This window comes from Oncorhynchus keta, chromosome 28, assembly GCF_023373465.1.
Source record: "Oncorhynchus keta strain PuntledgeMale-10-30-2019 chromosome 28, Oket_V2, whole genome shotgun sequence".
In the NCBI taxonomy this organism is placed as follows: Eukaryota; Metazoa; Chordata; class Actinopteri; order Salmoniformes; family Salmonidae; genus Oncorhynchus; species Oncorhynchus keta.
In genome coordinates, this window is record NC_068448.1 from 16,076,704 (window position 1) to 16,095,512 (window position 18,809).

General features: G+C 42.4%; 1 protein-coding gene across 3 annotated transcripts in view; it reads left to right on the forward strand.

The window, feature by feature from the left end:
• The first annotated feature begins 482 nt into the window (after positions 1–482).
• Positions 483–18,809, forward strand: part of LOC118360699 (phosphatidylinositol 5-phosphate 4-kinase type-2 gamma-like) — a 28,955-nt gene continuing 10,628 nt past the window's right edge. Inside the window, exons 1-9 of one of the 3 annotated variants that reach the window (XM_035740018.2) lie at positions 483–642; positions 5,040–5,137; positions 5,350–5,446; positions 9,284–9,433; positions 13,425–13,571; positions 13,888–13,926; positions 17,684–17,797; positions 17,989–18,253; positions 18,459–18,562. In XM_035740018.2, coding sequence (XP_035595911.1) covers positions 5,073–5,137; positions 5,350–5,446; positions 9,284–9,433; positions 13,425–13,571; positions 13,888–13,926; positions 17,684–17,797; positions 17,989–18,253; positions 18,459–18,562 — 981 coding nt within the window. In that variant the 5' untranslated portion in view covers positions 483–642; positions 5,040–5,072. Of the gene's footprint in view, positions 643–729; positions 1,199–5,039; positions 5,138–5,349; positions 5,447–9,283; positions 9,434–13,424; positions 13,572–13,887; positions 13,927–17,683; positions 17,798–17,988; positions 18,254–18,458; positions 18,563–18,809 lie in introns of those variants that run through there. The other 2 variants (XR_004820911.2, XM_035740017.2) reach the window with 2 other exon arrangements.

Here is an 18,809-nt window from a genome sequence, read left to right on the forward strand (position 1 = left end):
ATATTTGTCCTAGCTCGCTCATTAATGTCTTAATCGGAATTATGGGTTGCCTCTTATCCGCTTGTTGCCCGCTTATGCCATAGTTTGTACATATCAATTGTCAGTAGAAACCACATTTGTTTAAGCAAGTCAGCCATATCAGCTATGTTTTTTTTAAAGGCAGGAATTGAGGCTGAATGAACTGTTTCGCTGCCAGACAAGGCTCCACTGACAGCCAGGTGGAGCAGTGGTAAGGTGTTGGGACTGCTGTTGGGACAGATTTATGTAGGCCCTAACAGTTTATGGGAACTGTTTTTCACCGTTATAGTGCAATTCATGTATTGTTTAGTGTTGTGTTGTGTAGTGGTTTTGCTGGCATGCAACGGCCACATTTTTTCAGGGTTTGCCCCACCAAGATGTACATGCTAAAATCGCCACTGGGTGGTGGCCTATATGGGTTGGCAGAAAGTTCTGCACAAAGCACTGCTTTGAGAGAGAGCGCATGAGGGCTGCAATTCCTCTATGATCAATTAATCAAAAAGTACAATTTTGGCTTCAATGGAATACATTAGATACATGACTTAGCTGACTTACTTTCATAGCCTGCTTTTATTCTCAGCATTGCTACAGTAATAGCAGAAATACTGTGAAAGGATAGTTATAGTAAGTAAGAACTCATGAAAGTGACATTATATTATTTGTAACACATATATTTGGTTTATCACACCTGGACAGTTGGACTGCATGTCAGTTCCCCATAATTGTTCGAGAATAGCTGGACTGGAATATATATTGAGTAGACAGACTAATTTGAAATCCAAAATGAGTTTTAGAACAAGCACAAATGTTGCCTACAAATAACTAACCTCAATTTAGAAGGAACAGCTACAGGTGTTGCTGAAATTCTGCGCGTGGCACGGTTAACCTTTGATTTGCATTACGCGGTGACGAGGAAGTCAGTTTGCAAAAGATCAGAATCGGGAGAAGAGAAAATAAAGTTTGAGTTTGCGGAAGATCAGAATCAGGAGATTTTTTTTAAAAGTTCCCAAGCAAGGCAAGCTTCGCGATGGCCTCTATTGGTAACGCTGTTTCCAGTCCAATGGTGATATTGGCCCCAAAAACCAAAACCAAAAAGAAACATTTTGTGCAGCAGAAGGTGAAGGTATTTCGTGCCAGTGACCCAGTCTTGAGCGTTTTTATGTGGGGTGTAAACCATTCGGTGAGTATAACACGTTATGTTGTCACATTGTCCGTTTTGATAACGTTAGCTTAGCCTATTAGCTAGCTAACGTTAACCAACCCAGCTAATTTTGACATTCCGTTAGCTAGTTACCAAGCTAACTTATCTAACCTACCTAGCTAACGTTCTTTATCACATGTAAATGCGCATTCAGTAAAAATGTAGCTAATGTTTACGTGAGCTAAACTAACTGTACCGAGAACAAGCCAGAGAGCACTAGGAGGCTAAGTAACGTTAGTTAGGTTAACGTTAGCCAACTTGCTGCTGGCTAACTATTATTGACCGTTGACTGTCAAGTGTGTGTCACATCATAATGGACTGTGTTATGGGCTTTGCTCATTATATAAAAGTTAGCTAGTGTGGTCTCTAGAAAGCAATGACAGGGCCGTAGACTGCCATACACATGAGATATACTCAGTCCTCAGACTCATCTCCAGCTTGTTTGCTTTCTATCAACTGCATGTTTACACCTTCCATGTACCTCATGATAAGCTATAGACCACACTATCTACCAAGATAATGATCTATATTATTCGTAGCTGTCTTTACAACCACAAACCAATGCTGTCTCTAAGACCGCACTCAACGAGCTGTATAAGCCCATACGTAAACTAGAAAATGCTCATCTAGAAGTGGTGTTCCTATTGGCCGGGGACTTTAATGCAAGCAAACTTAAATGAATTTTTACCTCTTTTCTACCAGCATGTCACATGTGCAACCAGAGATGCATACAACCTCGCCATCCATTTTGTAAATCTGACCATAATTGTATCCTCCTGTTTCCTGCTTACAAGCAAAACTAATGTAGGAAGTACCAGTGACTCGCTCAATATGGAAGTGGTCAGATTACATGGACGCTACGCTACAGGACTGTTTTGCTAGCACAGACTGGAATATGTTCCGGCATTCAGTCAATGGCATTGAGGAGTATACCACCTCAGTCATCGGCTTCATCAATAAGTGCATCAACGACGTCGTCCCAACAGTGTCCGTACGTACATTTCTCAACCATAAGCCATGGAATGTTAGGCAACATCCGCATCGAGCTAAAGGCTAGAGCTGCCGCTTTCAAGGAGCGGGACACTATTCCAGATGCTTATAAGAAATCAGTTTTTGCCCTCAGACGAACCATCAAACAGGCAAAGCGTCAATACAGGACTAAGATTGAATCCACCGGCTGACAGAGCTTGAAAAATATTACAGACTACATAGGGAAACCCAGCCGCGCACTGCCCAGAGACGCAAGCCTACCAGACAAGCTAAATGCCTTTTATGCTCGCTTCAAGGCAAGCAACACCGACGCATGCATGAGCGCACCAGCCGTTCCCGGACGACTGTGTGATCACGCTCTCCATAGCCGATGTGAGCAAGACCTTTTTAAACAGGTCAACATTCATAAAGCTGCGGGGCCAGACTGAGTACTCAAAGCATGCGCGGACCAAATGGCAATTATCTTCACTGACATTTTCAACTTCTCCCTGACCGAGTCCTTAATACCTACATTGTTTCAAACAGACCACCATAGTCCCTGTGCCCAACAAAGCGAAGGGAACCCGTCTAAATTATTACTGCCCCGTAGCACTCACATCGGTGGCCATGAAGTGCTTTGAAAGGCTGGTAATGGCTCACATCAACACCATCATGCTGAAAACCCTAGACCCACTCCAATTCGCATACTGCACCAACAGATCCAAGAATGACCCATCTCAATCGCACTCCACACTGCCCTTTCCCACCTGGACAAAAGAAACACCTATGTGAGGATGTTGTTCATTGACTACAGCTCAGTAGTCAACACCACAGTGCCCACAAATTTCATCACTAAGCTCTAAGGACCCTGGGATTAAACACCTCCCTGTGCAATTGGATCCTGGACTTCCTGACGGGCCACCCCTAGATGGTAAGGGTAGGCAACAACACATACGCCACGCTGATCCTCAACACGGGGGCCCCCCTGTTCACCCATGACTGCAAGCACGACTCCAACACTATCATTAAGTTGGCTGACGACACAAGTGGTAGGCCTGATCGCCGACAACGATGAGACAGCCTATAGGGAGGAGGTCAGAGACCTGGCAGTGTGGTGCCATGACAAAAACCTCTCCCTCAATGCGAGTAAAACAAAGGAGCTGATGATGGACTACAGGAAAAGGAGGGCCAAACAGGCCCCCATTAACATCAACAGGGCTGTAGTGGAGCGGGTCGAGAGCTTCTAGTTCCTTGGTGTCCACATCCTCAATGAACTATCATGGTCCAAACACACCAAGACAGTCATGAAGAGGGCACGACAGCACCTTTCCCCTTCAGGAGACTGAAAAGATTTGGTCCCTAGATCCTCAAAAGGTTCTAAAGCTGCACCAGTAAGAGCATCCTGACCGGTTGCGTCACGGCCTGCCATGGTAACTGCTCGACATCTGACCACAAGGCGCTACAGAGGCTAGTACATACTTACTGACTTTATTGTCTCCATGGGGAAATTTTGTTGCAGTGTCATGTACACATTTAAAGTGGCATTTAAATACAAAACAAAATTGACAATACAACTTTCATAACATAATCACATAATAATATCAGTCACATAATAATATGGCCCAGTACGTCACTGGGGCCAAGCTTCCTGACATCCAGGACCTATATACTAGGCGGTGTCAGAGGAAGGCCCGAAAAATTGTGAACGAGTCCAGTCACATAAGTCATAAACTCTTCTTTCTGCTATCGCACGGCAAGCGGTGCCAGAGCGAGCGCTTGCCAAAAGGCTAATTAACAGCTTCTACTCGCAAGCCATGACTGCTAACCTTTTAATCAAATGGCCACCTGGATTATTTGCATTGCCCGCCCCCCTTTATGCTGCTGCTACTCGCTGTTTCTTATCTATCCATAGTTACTTTACCCGTGCCTACATATGAAGTATGTAGTGAACAACAGAGCAGCGAAATAATTTAGCTTGAGTCGTTAGGCTACTTATCACCCTCATTGCAAAAAGCTATGCATTCCGCCAAGAGTCAACCACGTGGCATCTTCATAGGATGCCACCTTTCCAATAAGTCAAATTTCTGCCCTGCTAGAGCTGCCCCGGTCAACTGTAATTGCTTTTATTTTGAAGTGGAAACATCTCAGAGCAACAACAGCTCAGCCGCATAGTGTTAGGCAACACAAGTTCAAAGAACGGGACCGCCAAGTGCTGAAGCGCGGGGCACGTAAAAATGGACTGTCCTCGGTTGCAACACTCACTACCGAATTCCAAACTGCCTCTGGATTCAATGTTGGCACAATAACTGTTTGTCGGGAGCTTCATGAAATGTGTGCGGTTGTTAAGTTTTCAGTTCGTCGGTGGGGGGTGTGCTCTGGGAATTACTGACTCAAATGAAAGAAATGAGTAGATCTGATCTTTTGACTGAACGAGTCAAAGATTTTGTCAGTAAAAAGAGCTGAACTTCCCATCACTAGTTTATAGTTAAAGATTGCAGCCCTGTGTGGCTAATGGCTTATTTGCATATATGCCTGAGGTATCTCTGATTGGCTATGGTGTAGAGTCTGGTCCTGGACAAGACCAATCTTTTTATTAGGTTTTATTAACTGCAGTGTCTATTAATTGTCCTAATGCACGGCTGCTTTCCCCCTGTATAATTTTCACATACTCTACGTACTTCCCAAACATTCTATGAATGTGAAAATTACAAAGTGCTCGCTTGTTGCTAAAACACTGTCCGTAACACTTTAAGGTAAGGGTTAGATTTGTGGGTAGGGACTTCCCAAGGGTCCCTGATAACACTAACCATGATGAACGTCTTCTAGCTAATGGGAGTACTTATTTCTGCAGATAAATGACCTAAACCAAGTGCCTGTTCCTGTCATGCTATTGCCTGATGACTTCAAAGCCAACACTAAGATCAAAGTCAACAACCACTTCTTCAACAAGTAATGTTTTCGCTCACTCATGTTAATACCTACTCTAAATATACATAATACAATTGGCCTATCTACCAGCAGGTCTATGTTACTACTCTGTTTAAAATGCCAAAACGAATGAGGCTTGGACAGAAGTATGGAGGGAGAGAGGGAGGGATCGATGGAGAAGGAGAGGCTAGTAAACACTGCAAATGTGTGAATTCCATCCCTTTTTTTCACAGAGAGAATCTACCAGGACATTTCAAGTTTAAAGAATACTGTCCTCAGGTGTTCCGGAATCTTAGGGAGCGCTTCGGAATTGAGGATCTCGACTACCAGGTACGAGTGTTGATGTACAGTGCCTTCAGAAAGTATTCAGACCCCTTGACTTTTTCCACATTTTGTTAGGTTACAGCCTTATTCTAAAATTGATTAAAAAAAAAAACTTAAAAAAAACTAATTAAAAACTAATTAATCTACACACAATACTCCATAATGACAATGCAAAAACTGTTTTTTTTTTTAATTGTTCAAATGTATTAAATAAAAAAACTGATCACATTTACAAAAGTATTCAGACCCTTTACTCAGTACTTTGTTGAATCACCTTTGGCAGCGATTACAGCTTCGAGTCTTCTTGGGTATGATGCTACAAACTGCTACACACCTGTATTTGGGGAGTTTCTCCCTTTCTTCTCTGCAGAGCCTCTCAAGTTCTGTCAGGTTGGATAGGGAGCTTTGCTGCACAGCTATTTTCAGGTCTCTCCAGAGATTTTCAATCAGATTCCAGTCTGGGCTGTGGTTGGGCCACTCGAGGACATTGAGACTTGTCCCGAAGCCACTCCTGCTGTGTGCTTAGGTTTGTTGTCCTGTTGGAAGGTGAATCTTCACCCCAGTCTGAGCACTCAGGAGCATGTTTTTATTAAGGATCTCCCTGTACTTTGCTCTGTTCATCTTTTCCTTGATCCTGATTAGTCTCAGGCCAAATAATTGAATCTTAGTTTCATCAGACCAGAGAATCTTGTTTCTCATGGTTTGAGAGTCTAGGCGCCTTTTGGCAAACTCCAACCGGGCTGTCATGTGCCTTTTACTGAGGAGTGGCTTTCATCTGGCCACTCTACCCTAAAGGCCTGATTGGTGCAGGGCTTTAGAGAGAGTTTCCTCCTGGAAGTTTCTCCCATCTCTACAGAGGAACTCTAGAGCTCTGTCAGAGTGAACATCGGGTTCTTGTTCACTTCCCTGGCCAAGTCGCTTGTCCCCCAATTGCTCAGTTTGGCCGGGGGCCAGCTCTAGGTGGTTCCAAACTTCTTCTATTTAAGAATGATGGAGGCCACTGTGTTCTTGAGGGCCTTCAATGTTGCAAGTGTTTTTTGGCACCTGTGCCTTGATACAATTCTGTCTCTGAGCTCTAAGGACAATTCCTTCAACTTCATGGCTTGGTTTTTGCTCTGACATCCTCCGATAACCAAGCCGCACTGCTTCTTAACACAGCGCGCATCCAACCCGGAAGCCAGCCGCACCAATGTGTCGGAGGAAGCACCTGGCAACCTTGGTTGGCGCGCACTGCGGCCAGCCCGCCACAGGAGTCGCTGGTGCACGATGAGACAAGGATATCACTACCGGCCAAGCCCTCCCTAACCTGGACGTCGCTGTGCCAATTGTGCGTCGCCCCACGGACCTCCCGGTCGCAGCCGGTTACGACAGAGCCTGGGCGCGAACCCAGAGTCTCTGGTGGCACAGCTGGTGCTGCAGTACAGCGCCCTTAACCACTGCCCACCCGGGAGGCCTGTAATCCATTTTAGAATAAAGCTGTAACGTAACAAAATTTGGGAAAAGTTTCTGAAGGCACTGAGCATACAAAACATTATTAAGGACACCTCTTTTCATAACAGACTGACCAGGTGAAAGCTATGATCTCTTATTGATGTCTCTTTTTAAGTCCACTTCAATCAGTGTAGATGAAGGGGTGGAGACAAAATAAATAACTATTTTAAAGCCTTGAGACAATTGAGACATGGATTGTGTATGTTTTTCATTCAGAGGGACAATGGGCAAGACAAAAGATTTAAGTGCCTTTGAGCTGGGTATGGTAGTGTGTGCCAGGCGCATCAGTTTGTGTCGAGCTGCACCGCTGCTGAGTTTCATGCTCAATAGTTTCACATGTATCAAGAAAGCATTGTTTTCAACAGCTTCCCTGTAGAAAGCTTTCGACACCTTGTAGAGTCCATGTCCCGACGAATTGAGGCTGTTCTGAGGGCAAAAGGGGGGGTGCAACTATTAGAAAGGTGTTCCTAATGTTTGGTTTAGAGGTCGACCGATTATGATTTTTCAACGCAAATACCGATTTTTATTGGAGGACCAAAAAAGCTGATACCGATTAGTTCAAATCAAATCCAATCAAATTTCAAAGTGCTGTACAGAAACCCAGCCTAAAACCCCAAACAGCAAGCATTGCAGGTGTAGAAGCACGGTGGCTAGGAAAAACTCCCTAGAAAGGCCAAAACCTAGGAAGAAACCTAGAGAGGAACCAGGCTATGTGGGGTGGCCAGTCCTCTTCTGGCTGTGCCGGGTGGAGATTATAACAGAACATGGCCAAGATGTTAAAATGTTCATAAATTACCAGTATGGTCAAATAATAACAAGGCAGAACAGTTGAAACTGGAGCAGCAGCATGGCCAGGTGGACTGGGGACAGCAAGGAGTCATCATGTCAGGTAGTCCTGGGGCACGGTCCTAGGGCTCAGGTCCTCCGAGAGAGAGAAAGAAAGAAAGAGAGAATTAGAGAGAGCATATGTGGGGTGGCCCGTCCTCTTCTGGCTGTGCCGGGTGGAGATTATAACAGAACATGGCCAAGATGTTCAAATGTTGTTGGCCGATATAGAGGACTATTTCCCTCTATACCATTTGTATTTCATTAACCTTTGACTATTAGATGTTCTTATAGGCACTTTAGTATTGCCAGTGTAAAAGTATAGCTTCCGTCCTTCTCCTCGCTCCTCCTTGGGCTCAAACCAGCAACGACAACAGCCACCATCGAAACAGCGTTACCCATACAGAGTAAGGGGAACAACTACTAGAAGTCTCAAGAGTGAGTGATGTTTGAAACGCCATTAGCGCGCGCTAACTAGCTAGCCATTTCACTTCGGTTACACCAGCCTCATCTCGGGAGTTGATAGGCTTGAAGTCATAAACAGCGCAATGCTTGACACATAACGAAGAGCTGCTGGCAAAACGCACGAAAGTGCTGTTTGAATGAATGTTTACGCGCCTGCTTCTGCCTACCACCTCTCAGTCAGATACTTGTATGCTTGTATGCTCAGTCAGATTATATGCAACGCAGGACACGCTAGATAATGTATAGTAATGTCATCAACCATGTGTAGTTAACCATGTGTAGAAAAGATCAGTTTAATGCTAGCTAGCAACTTACCTTGGCTTACTGCTTTCGCATAACAGCCAGTCTCCTTGTGGAGTGCAACGAGCGAGAGGCAGGTCGTTATTGCGTTTGGACTAGTTAACTGTAAGGTTGCAAGATTGGACCCCCGAGCTGACACGGTGAAAATCTGTCGTTCTGCGCCTGAACGAAGCAGTTAACCCACCGTTCCTAGGCCGTCATTGAAAATAAGAATGTGTTCTTAACTGACTTGCCTAGTTAAATAAAGGTGTGTGTGTATATATAAACATTTATATATTTTTAATCGGCAAATCGGCCCCCAAAAATACCGATTTTTATGAAAACTTGAAATCGGCCCTAATTACTCGCCCATTCCGATTAATCGGTTGACCTCTAGTTTGGTTATACTAATTTTGTGTGTGTATAAATGTATTTGATACATCTTGACACAGCGCATTATTCAAAAGGAGTATTCCTCTTCATTCACTCCCTATGTGCATGTATGGATGCCAGTAATTCATCCAGAGCCAAATGACTACTAAAGCAATAGTTTAAATATTAAGATCGTCATCATCAATAGAAGAAAACGGACTGATATGGGGTGGGACTTCCTGAACTTTTCCAATCAATCAGGAGTATTTATAAAGCCCTTTTTACATCAGCAGTTGTCACAAAGTGCTTATACTGAATGTAAAACCCCAAAGAGCAAGCAATGCAGATGTAGAAGCACGATAAAAGGTGCGAACTAATGAATACGACCATATTTTTCTCTCATCCCTGTAGGTCTCTTTGACACGTAGCCCTCCTGTAAGAGGTGGGGACGCCCAGGGGGAGGGGATCCTCCTGACCTCCTATGACCGCACGCTGGTCATTAAGCAGATCTCTAGTGAGGACGTGGCAGACATGCACGGCATCCTGTCTGAATACCACCAGGTAATGTAATTACCCCCGGGCTGTGGACAGCTCAATTAACTTCATTTCAAAACCCAATTTATTCATCCCAAAAGGCATATCTCCTTTATAGTGCACTGCTGTTGACCAGAGTCCTATGGGCCCTGGTCAAAATTTGCACACTACATAGGGAATAGGGTGCAATTTGTAATACAGGCCAAGGGAGGGTAAAGTTACCCTTTTTATAATGGTCAAGTGTTGCAATGCTCTCTAGTACTGCTGGGTGAAATGAACAGTGCATTTGATAAACAAAAACATTGATTGGTTGCATCAAAAGCATTAAAGCAACATGGGCTTCCTTGAATTGCAAATTAGCATCTTCTACTGAGTCATATTGTCTGGTCTGTGTACTCTGGCGGAACTAGTGTTAGGTTGTAGTAGTAGGGGGGTATATCATCTAGGACTGTTCATCCACGCCTTGTGTTTTGCATAGCAAGCCGTTCACTAGGCGAGGAGAGAATTTTTTTTCCCACCTCAATACAGTTTCTATCTTTGGAATGGAGAAAATTGAGTCAATTATACTTTAACACAAATTTAAGTCTCATTGAACTTGGTGTTTATCAATTCGTGTTCATGAGAGGGAAAACATTTTGGCTACATTTGAATTTGAAACGTTACATTTACATTTTAGTCATTCAGCGGACGCTCTTATCCAGAGTGACTTACAAGTAGTGCATTCATCTTAAGATGGTTGGGTGAGACAACCACATATCGGTCATAACTATTTTGAGGGATAATGTACTTGCTATCAGCGAAGTCAGTTCTTTTTTTATTTGTTGGGGTTTGCCGTTAACTTAAAATTTAACAAGGTTTACTTCACCGTATTTCCACAGTACATAGTCACTTTCACACTCCAGCCAGGTCCATCTCCAGTGAGACTACGGAGCAGGCGTACTAATAACAGAGTGATAGCACCGTAATAACAGAAATATAGGGTTATAGTTAAAACATGAACTTACCAATCTCCCACAAATAAAACATCAACAAAATAATTAAATGTCCCAAGTATTATTTAAGTTGGGTTGTGTAACATTTACATTTACATTTAAGTCATTTAGCAGACGCTCTTATCCAGAGCGACTTACAGTTTTTATTTTTATTTCTCAAGCTGCCACTTTCCATTACTGGGTGCCTTTAGGAGCACAAGACCGGATGCTCCCTTTTTAGTCAGGCAGTCAGACAGCTGCTCCTTTGTGGCCAACCTGGAAAACAGCTTTGAGGTGTGGAATCACAGTCGTAGCAAAGGTCTGTGAGCCTCCCCCCAGATGAAGCCATCGACATGACTGGTAAGTACTCCAGTCACATTGCAGTCTTGATCAAGACAATAGAAGACTGCAGGATCCACTTGTGACATTTTCCCACCTGTACTCAGCATTGTTGCCTTGACTTTGTTGTACCAGTAGAGTGATGCATCTGCCAGGCCAAAGAATTTAAAAAATATGTTTCCACAGTGTCCGGACACGTCGCGTGCACAGGCGTTGCAAAATAAATGTACACGTTATTCAATCATTGCACCCACACTGCTCGCAAGAGTCTGTGTGGCCATGTTCTCAGAATCTCCATGTTCTCTGTGTCCATCAGAATCAAATTTGTACATGGACTCAGTGTGTTCTCTTTGTCTAAAATGTTTAAACAATAGCGGCCTGAGATAGTCTTGTGATTTTTTAGCCTTGTGATTTTTTTTATGTCTAGTACAGCCCCTGCCTTCCTGAGGGAAGCTTTGCTCAAAACTTCTTATGGGTTGGGGGCAGTATTTCGACGTCTGGATGAGAAGCGTGCCCAAAGTAAACTGCCTGTTACTCAGGCCCAGAAGCTAGGATATGCATATAATTAGTAGATTTCAATAGAAAACACTCTAAAGTTTCCAAAACTGTTAAAATGTCTGAGTATAATTGAACTGATATGGCAGGCGAAAACCTGAGGAAAATCCATCCAGGAAGTGTTTTTTTTTTTTTTTATGTGGGTATTTTCAATTGAATGCTTATAGAGCTGGCTGGTGTGTTTACGGACATATTCAATGGCCCATATACTTACTTTCCACCATAATTTCCAAATAAATTCATAAAAAATCCTAAAATGTGATTTTCTGGATTTTTTTCTCTCATTTTGTCTGTCATGGTTGAAGTGTACCTATGATGAAAATGACAGGCCCCATCTTTTTTAAGTGGGAGAACTTGCACAATTTTTTGCCCCACTGTATATACTGTACTCGATACCATCCACTGCATCTTGCCACATCCGTTCTGTACCATCACTCATTCATATCTTTATGTACAAATTCTTTATCCCCATAAACTTGTGTGTGTTGTGTGTGGTTGTAGTTGTGGAATTGTTAGGTTAGATTACTCGTTGGTTATTACTGCATTTTCGGAACTAGAAGCACAAGCATTTCGCTACACTCTCATTAATATCTACTAACCATGTGTATGTGACAAATAAAATTTGTATCTAATGGGTTCGGACCCAGATTGCAGTTCTTATAGCTTCCACTAGATGTCAAGTCCTTAGACATTGTTCCGGCTTGTTTTCTGAAAAATTAAGAAGAATGAGACCTTTCTGTCAGTGGAGTGTAGAATCATGTATTGCTGGTTTGCGCGCGTGACCGATTGCGCCCCCTTCGTTGTTTTTCCTTTTAATTGAATACGCTATTGTCCGGTTGAAATATTATTGATTATTTAGACAATTGACAACCTGAGGATTAATTATGAACATAATTTGATATGTTTTGACGAACTTTACCGGTACTATTAGGATGTATTCATCTGCAGGTTTTGACCGGCTTTGAGCCAGTGGATTACTGAATGAAACGCGCCAACAAAACAGAGTTTTTGAGATATAAAGGGACTTTATCGTACAAAACAAAAATGTATTGTGTAGCTGGGACTCTTGTGACTGCAACCATATGAAGTTCTTCAAAGGTAAGCGATTCATTTTATCGCTATTTCTGACTTGTCATTCCTAAAATGTTTGTATGCTTTTGTAAGCCGTGCGCTGTCCTCAGATAATCGCATGGTATGCTTTCGCCGTAAATCCTTTTTGGATTCTGACAAAGCGGCTGGATTAACAAGAAGTTAATCTTTAAACTGATGCATAACACTTGTATTTTTTTATGAATATTTATTATGACTTTTGAATTTGGCACTCTGCAATTTCACCAGATGTTGTCGAGGTGGGTCGCTAGCGGAACGCCTACGCCAGAAAGGTTAATAGTAAGGAGATATCTGCAGGGACCACCTCTGTTTAAATTTGACACTTGGTCTGACACATTTTTGATCAGACTAAGTGGGGACATATTTGTAACCTGGAAAGAGAGAAAGAGCAAGATAAAGAGAAAATGTAAGAGCAAGTAATTCGGTTCCAGTGTAGAAAAATGTTTCATTTTCATATTCAACCAGAGGTGAAAGGAGTCATGTGAATGTATAGTACTGATGTGTTCCAGATGGCATCCTATTCCACATAGAACCATTTCCCGGCCCCTTTATGAGAAGTTGTGAGTGCAGTTTGGAATCAAAAAGCTCTGTTTACCTAGCAGTGGATATGATCACGTGCAACTTCAAATGCAGCTCATTCAAGTTAACAAACATGTAATCAGATACATCACAGATTTCATCAGAGGTTTGATTACCTACTGTAGCAAGCCAGCCAGGCAAGGTAAAATATCACAAATAGAGATGGGTATAGCCAGAATAATAATATACTTGTTGAACAGAGCTATAGCCGTCAGTCTTGCATGTTTTTATTTTTTAATCACTCATTCACTATTAGTCAAGGTCTCGACTTAAGCGTTAGCTATCCTGCTACAGAGGTTTTTGGTGTGGGATGCGTGTGCATCCCTCAAACGTGACGTTTGCTTGTCATTTTTTTAAATGGCTCTATATAATGCACTACTTTTGACCAGGGCCCTTGGAGTAATTTCAGACACAATCACAGTCTATTCGCCATTAATTTGTCCCCCTCTTCTCCCTGGCTGCAGCACATAGTGAAGTGTCACGGAAGCACTCTGCTGCCCCAGTTCCTGGGGATGTACCGTGTGGGTGTAGAGAATGAGGAGACCTACCTGATCGTCATGAGGAACATGTTCAGCCACAGACTGGTGGTGCACAGGAAGTACGACCTTAAGGTGAGACTGAACGAAAAACACAAACGCGTACACACACACACAGTACTACATCCAGATGAGAGAGAGACACACCTAGGGTTGCAAAATTCCTGTTACTTACTGAAAATCCCCAGGTTTTCCAGGAATCCTGATTGGAGGATTTATTTCTTAAATACTTTTGGGGAAAGTTACTGGAATTTTGCAACTCTAGTCACCTGTTGTATAATACTTGTACACATGTAGTGTTCTGTAATGCTTGTTCCTTACGCTACTTCATGATTTACACTCGTATAATCCCTGACCTTGCCTATTAAACTCTAATCTTATTGATACTCAGGGCTCTCTGGTGTCTCGTGAAGCAAGTGACAAAGAGCGGGTAAGCCAACTAAGAATGTCTATGTCTATGTCTCACCCAACCAACCATGCATGTGAAAATTGCCTTAAGGACTAGCTCTGTTAGGCACCCACAGTAGTGTCGCACGGTATACCGAAAGTTCTGAACTTTTTATATCCTATAACATTTAAAAAACAGTTTGGTACTAGAATTTGTTACTTTCGGGACTTCTATACACGTTTCACTTTGTCTACTGACTGAGAAAGGATCAAGTCTGTAGACAATATCACCTTATGGCACGAGAGCACCGTGCCTGCTCCAGTTATCCATTGCTAGATCTAGCCTGTATTGAGGAATCACTGAACTCACTGGGAGTCTGGGATGCATCATGTTAGCTCCCCTCTCATGCTGTACAGAAGCAAACAGTTCAATAATGTAGAAATGTTGCAACTGTTCATTACTGTTCGCAAAGCAATGTCCTTTACAGGCTGGAACACTTCACAATGCAAGAGCAGAACATACCAGTAGCTTCCAACTTTTTTTGCTATCTTACAGATGACGCTAACATCAATTCACTACCATAGTACTTTGCTTGTGGTACCATAATGCAAAATGTGCTGATTGTCACCAAAAAAACATCATCATTAACCAGGTTTCCATCCAATCTTTTAATGTCGACAAAACAAAATACGCCAGACAAGGTGTGATCTTTTTGGATTAAACTTAGTCACGTGATAACATGTTCTGTGGTTCTCCCTCTATGACTCATCGGGAAAGCATGCAGTTTATTTATTAGGGTACAGAGGAACTAAATTATGAGCTAAATAGGGTGGTGAAAGTGCAAGGTGATGAGCTTGATGCCCCTTTCCAATAAATATCAAGGGCCTTATTTTGGTGACATGATAATCGATGCTTGGCTACCATTCTTACTATTTTTTCCATAATATAATCTCGCTATATAAAACAATGTTTTGTGAGAAACATCAGTAGAGTTGAAAATACGATGGAAATCCATTTAACGATGATACAGCCTATAGGGAGGAGGCCAGAGACCTGACCATGTGGTGCAAGGACAACAACCTCTCCTTCAACGTGATCAAGACAAAGGAGATGATTGTGGACTACAGGAAAAGGAGGACGAAGCACGCCCCCATTCTCTTGAACGGGGTTGTAGTGGAGAAGGTTGAGAGCTTCAAGTTCCTTGGTGTCCACATCACCAACAAACTAACATGGTCCAAGCACACCAAGACAGTCGTGAAGAGGACACGATAAAACCTATTCCCCCTCAGGAGACTGAAAAGATTTGTCATGGGTCCTCAGATCCTCAAAAGGTTTTACAGCTGCACCATCGAGAGCATTTGACGGGTTGCATCACTGCCTGGTATGACAACTACTCGGCCTCTGACCGCAAGGCACTACAGAGGGTAGTGCGTACGGCCCAGTACATCACCAGGGCCAAGCTTCCTGCCATCCAGGACCTCTATACCAGGCAGTGTCAGAGGAAGGCCCTAAAAATTGTCAAAAACTCCAGCCACTTTAGTCATAAACTGTTCTCTCTGCTACCGCACGGCAAACAGTACCAGAGTGCCAAGTCTAGATCCAAGAGGCTCCTAAATAGCTTCTACCCCAAGCCATAAGACTCCTGAACATCTAATCAAATGGCTACCCAGATGATTTGCCTTTCCCCTCTCCTCCCGCGAGAACAATTGCTACTCTCTTATCTATGCATAGTAACTAATAACTCTATCTACATGTACATATTACCTCAACACCGGTGCCCCCTGTATATAGCCCCGCTATTGTTATCTACTGCTGCTCTTTAATTATTTGTTATTCTTACTTTTTTTTTTTTGTATTTTCTTAACTGCATTGTTGGTTAAGGGCTTGTAAGTAAGAATTTCTATACCTTCTATAGTAAAATAAATTCACTGTATGGTCTACCTACACCTGTTGTATTCGGCGCACGTGACAAATACACTTTGATTTGATGATAAAAGGCTGCACGTGACATAATACCTACAAATTCTGTACCAAATATAAATACATGTTAAATCAAATTTTATTTGTGACATGTGCCAAATACAACAGGTGTAGGTAGACCATACAGTGAATTTATTTTATTTTACTAGGCAAGTCATTTAAGAACAAATTCTTATTTTCAATGACGGCCTAGGAACAGTGGGTTAACTGCCTGTTCAGGGGCAGAACGACAGATTTTGTACCTTATCAGCTCGGAGATTTGAATTTGCAACCTTTCAGTTACTAGTCCAATGCTCTAACCACTAGGCTACCCTGCCGCCCAGGGTAGCCTAGGCTCTAACCTATAGTGCAAAAAGTAAATGTGATAGAAACACATCTCTGGTGGGAAAATGTGCATATAGTTGTTATACAGATTTTTTAAATATTCGCATGAAAATCTGTCGCCAATTGGATGGAAACCTAGCCATTCCCAAAATCTTTATTAATTCACTTTGTGTCCCTCGCCATAGTCTCATCTCTCCAGTCTTTTTCACTGTGTGTGTGAATGATGTCATGAGCTCATAGATATAGAGCATGCATTTATAAAAGAAGGCATTGCTGCTTTTATGCAAATGTTGTTGATTCCTCTGTAGCCCCATAAAATCAGCCAAAACAAGCTCAAAACATCAATGCATGCATACACTCTTATTGAATATGCATTCACCTGTGTTGTGAATAGGCCTATATCTTGATATACCTGGTTTATCAATAGATATAGCATTCAAATAAATGATTACCATTATGTTATGTAGCTACATTGGTAAAAATGAAGTCAAATTGATTGTATGATGCAATTAATTCATTAATACAGCGTTTCCCGAACTCTGTCCTCAGGAAACCAAGGGGTGCATGTTTTGTTTTTTCCCGTTAAGACTGCACAGCTGATTCAAATGATCAAAGTTTGATTATTTGAATTAGCTATGTAGTGCTCGAGCAAAAACAAAATGTGCACCCCTTGGGGTCCCGGGGACAGAGTTTTGGATTCTGCATTAATGCATACATGGCTGTCTCTGAAAAATGTAAAGTGTAATGAGTTTGAGCTCAAAACATTTGTCTGGATCAAGTGCCATTCTGTGACTTTGGCTAATACACCTTCTTTTGCAATGGTATCGTTCTGGTATCGAGCATCGTGATACTAAACCTGCTATTGGAATTAAAGTCAAAATTCTGGTATTGTGACACTAACCCACAATACATGTGACCCACCACCTTGACTCAGTCTTATGTAGCAAAATTTGAAATATATATATTTTTATGTTGGATAAAAGTAAAGACTCAGCAATTATAAAGTTGTATATCATACACTGCAGTTGAGGAACAATGGGAAAGTAATTCTGCATTGAAAGTTGTATATTGTATATACTGTATCCTACATTATTTCATCTTAGCCACTCTGTCACTGCTGATCCGTATATTTTAAAGTTATATATTCTTATCCCATTCCTTCACTAGATTGTGTGTATTAGGTTTTGTTGTGGAATTGTTAGATATTACCTGTTAGATACTCCTGCACTGTCAGATCTAGAAGCATAAACATTTTGCTAAACTCACAATAACATATGCTAACCATGTGTTTGTGACCAATAAGATTTTATTTGAAGAGTAAGTTAGTTGTTTTTTTCCTCATGAGGTTGTGGCAATCTACTGGTGGCGACTAGAAACAATTGCAAAATAATAAAACATGTAGTGGAATGGTCTTTGAGGTCCAGAGTTTAGTTTTAGGGGCCACTTGACATGCTTGGGAAAGTTCTCATGCGTTTGTTTCATAACGGTTCCTCAGGTGAAAGAGCTGCCCACCTACAAGGACATGGACTTCAGAAACAACATGCAGAAGGTGTATGTGAACGAGGAGCAGAAGGAGAAGGTCATGGAGAAACTCAACAGAGATGTGGAGGTAATGTGACCTCCACAGATTTAAAACTAGAATTCAGTCTTTCTATGTTGACCTCTCAAGTTCTAGAAACTGTCATCCTATTCTATTGAGTCTAACACAAGGTGGCAGTAGAAACATTCTAGCTGTTTGTTGCCATTATACCACCATCTCCATTCATAGTAATCATCTGGTGTGTGTGTCCTGTTCTATAGTTTCTTGTCAAGCTAAAGATTATGGACTACAGCCTGCTCCTGGGTATCCATGACTTGGGGCGGGCTGAGCGGGAAGAGGAGGAGGGAGAGGAACCCTCTATTGAGGAGGATGGGGAGACTGAGAATGGCCTGATGCAGGTCCCTAACGCGTGCTCCTACAGCACGTCTCCTGAGGGCATCGCTGGCTACATGGCCTCCTGCAAGCCCCTGGGGCCCGGGGAGTTTGACCCCTATGTGGATGTGTATGCCATAAGGAGTGCCCCTGGTAGGTTCAAGGGTAGTTTGGAAATTACAGGGTTTGGATCAAGTTAATAATTTTAAGCCATTGGATTCTCCATTTCCCTACTGAATTGAATGATTTTTAAATGGAATTGACTCTATTCCTGGATTTGAAGTTACACTGGAAGTTGGGTCATTTGGGTTTTTAAGCAGTGACTTTATTCAGCATCTGGTCTGTTTTCCCCCCTCAGGAGCCCCTCAGAAGGAGGTGTACTTCATGGGTCTGATAGACGTTCTAACACAGTACGACACCAAGAAGAAAGCTGCTCACGCAGCCAAAACTGTCAAGCATGGGGTGAGTGAAAAGGGCGAAGGGATGAGATACTCAGTGCACACTGTAATGTTAACCTTTATTTAGCTAGGCAAGTCAGTTTCGAACAAATTCTTATTTACAATGACGGCCTGCACCGACCAAACCCGGACGTCGCTGGGCCAATTGTGCGCCACCCTATGGGACTCCCCATCATGTGATACAGCCTGGTGCATACTGTGCATTTATTGCTTTTTCTAACATCATTCCCTATTAATCGATAATTGAAAGT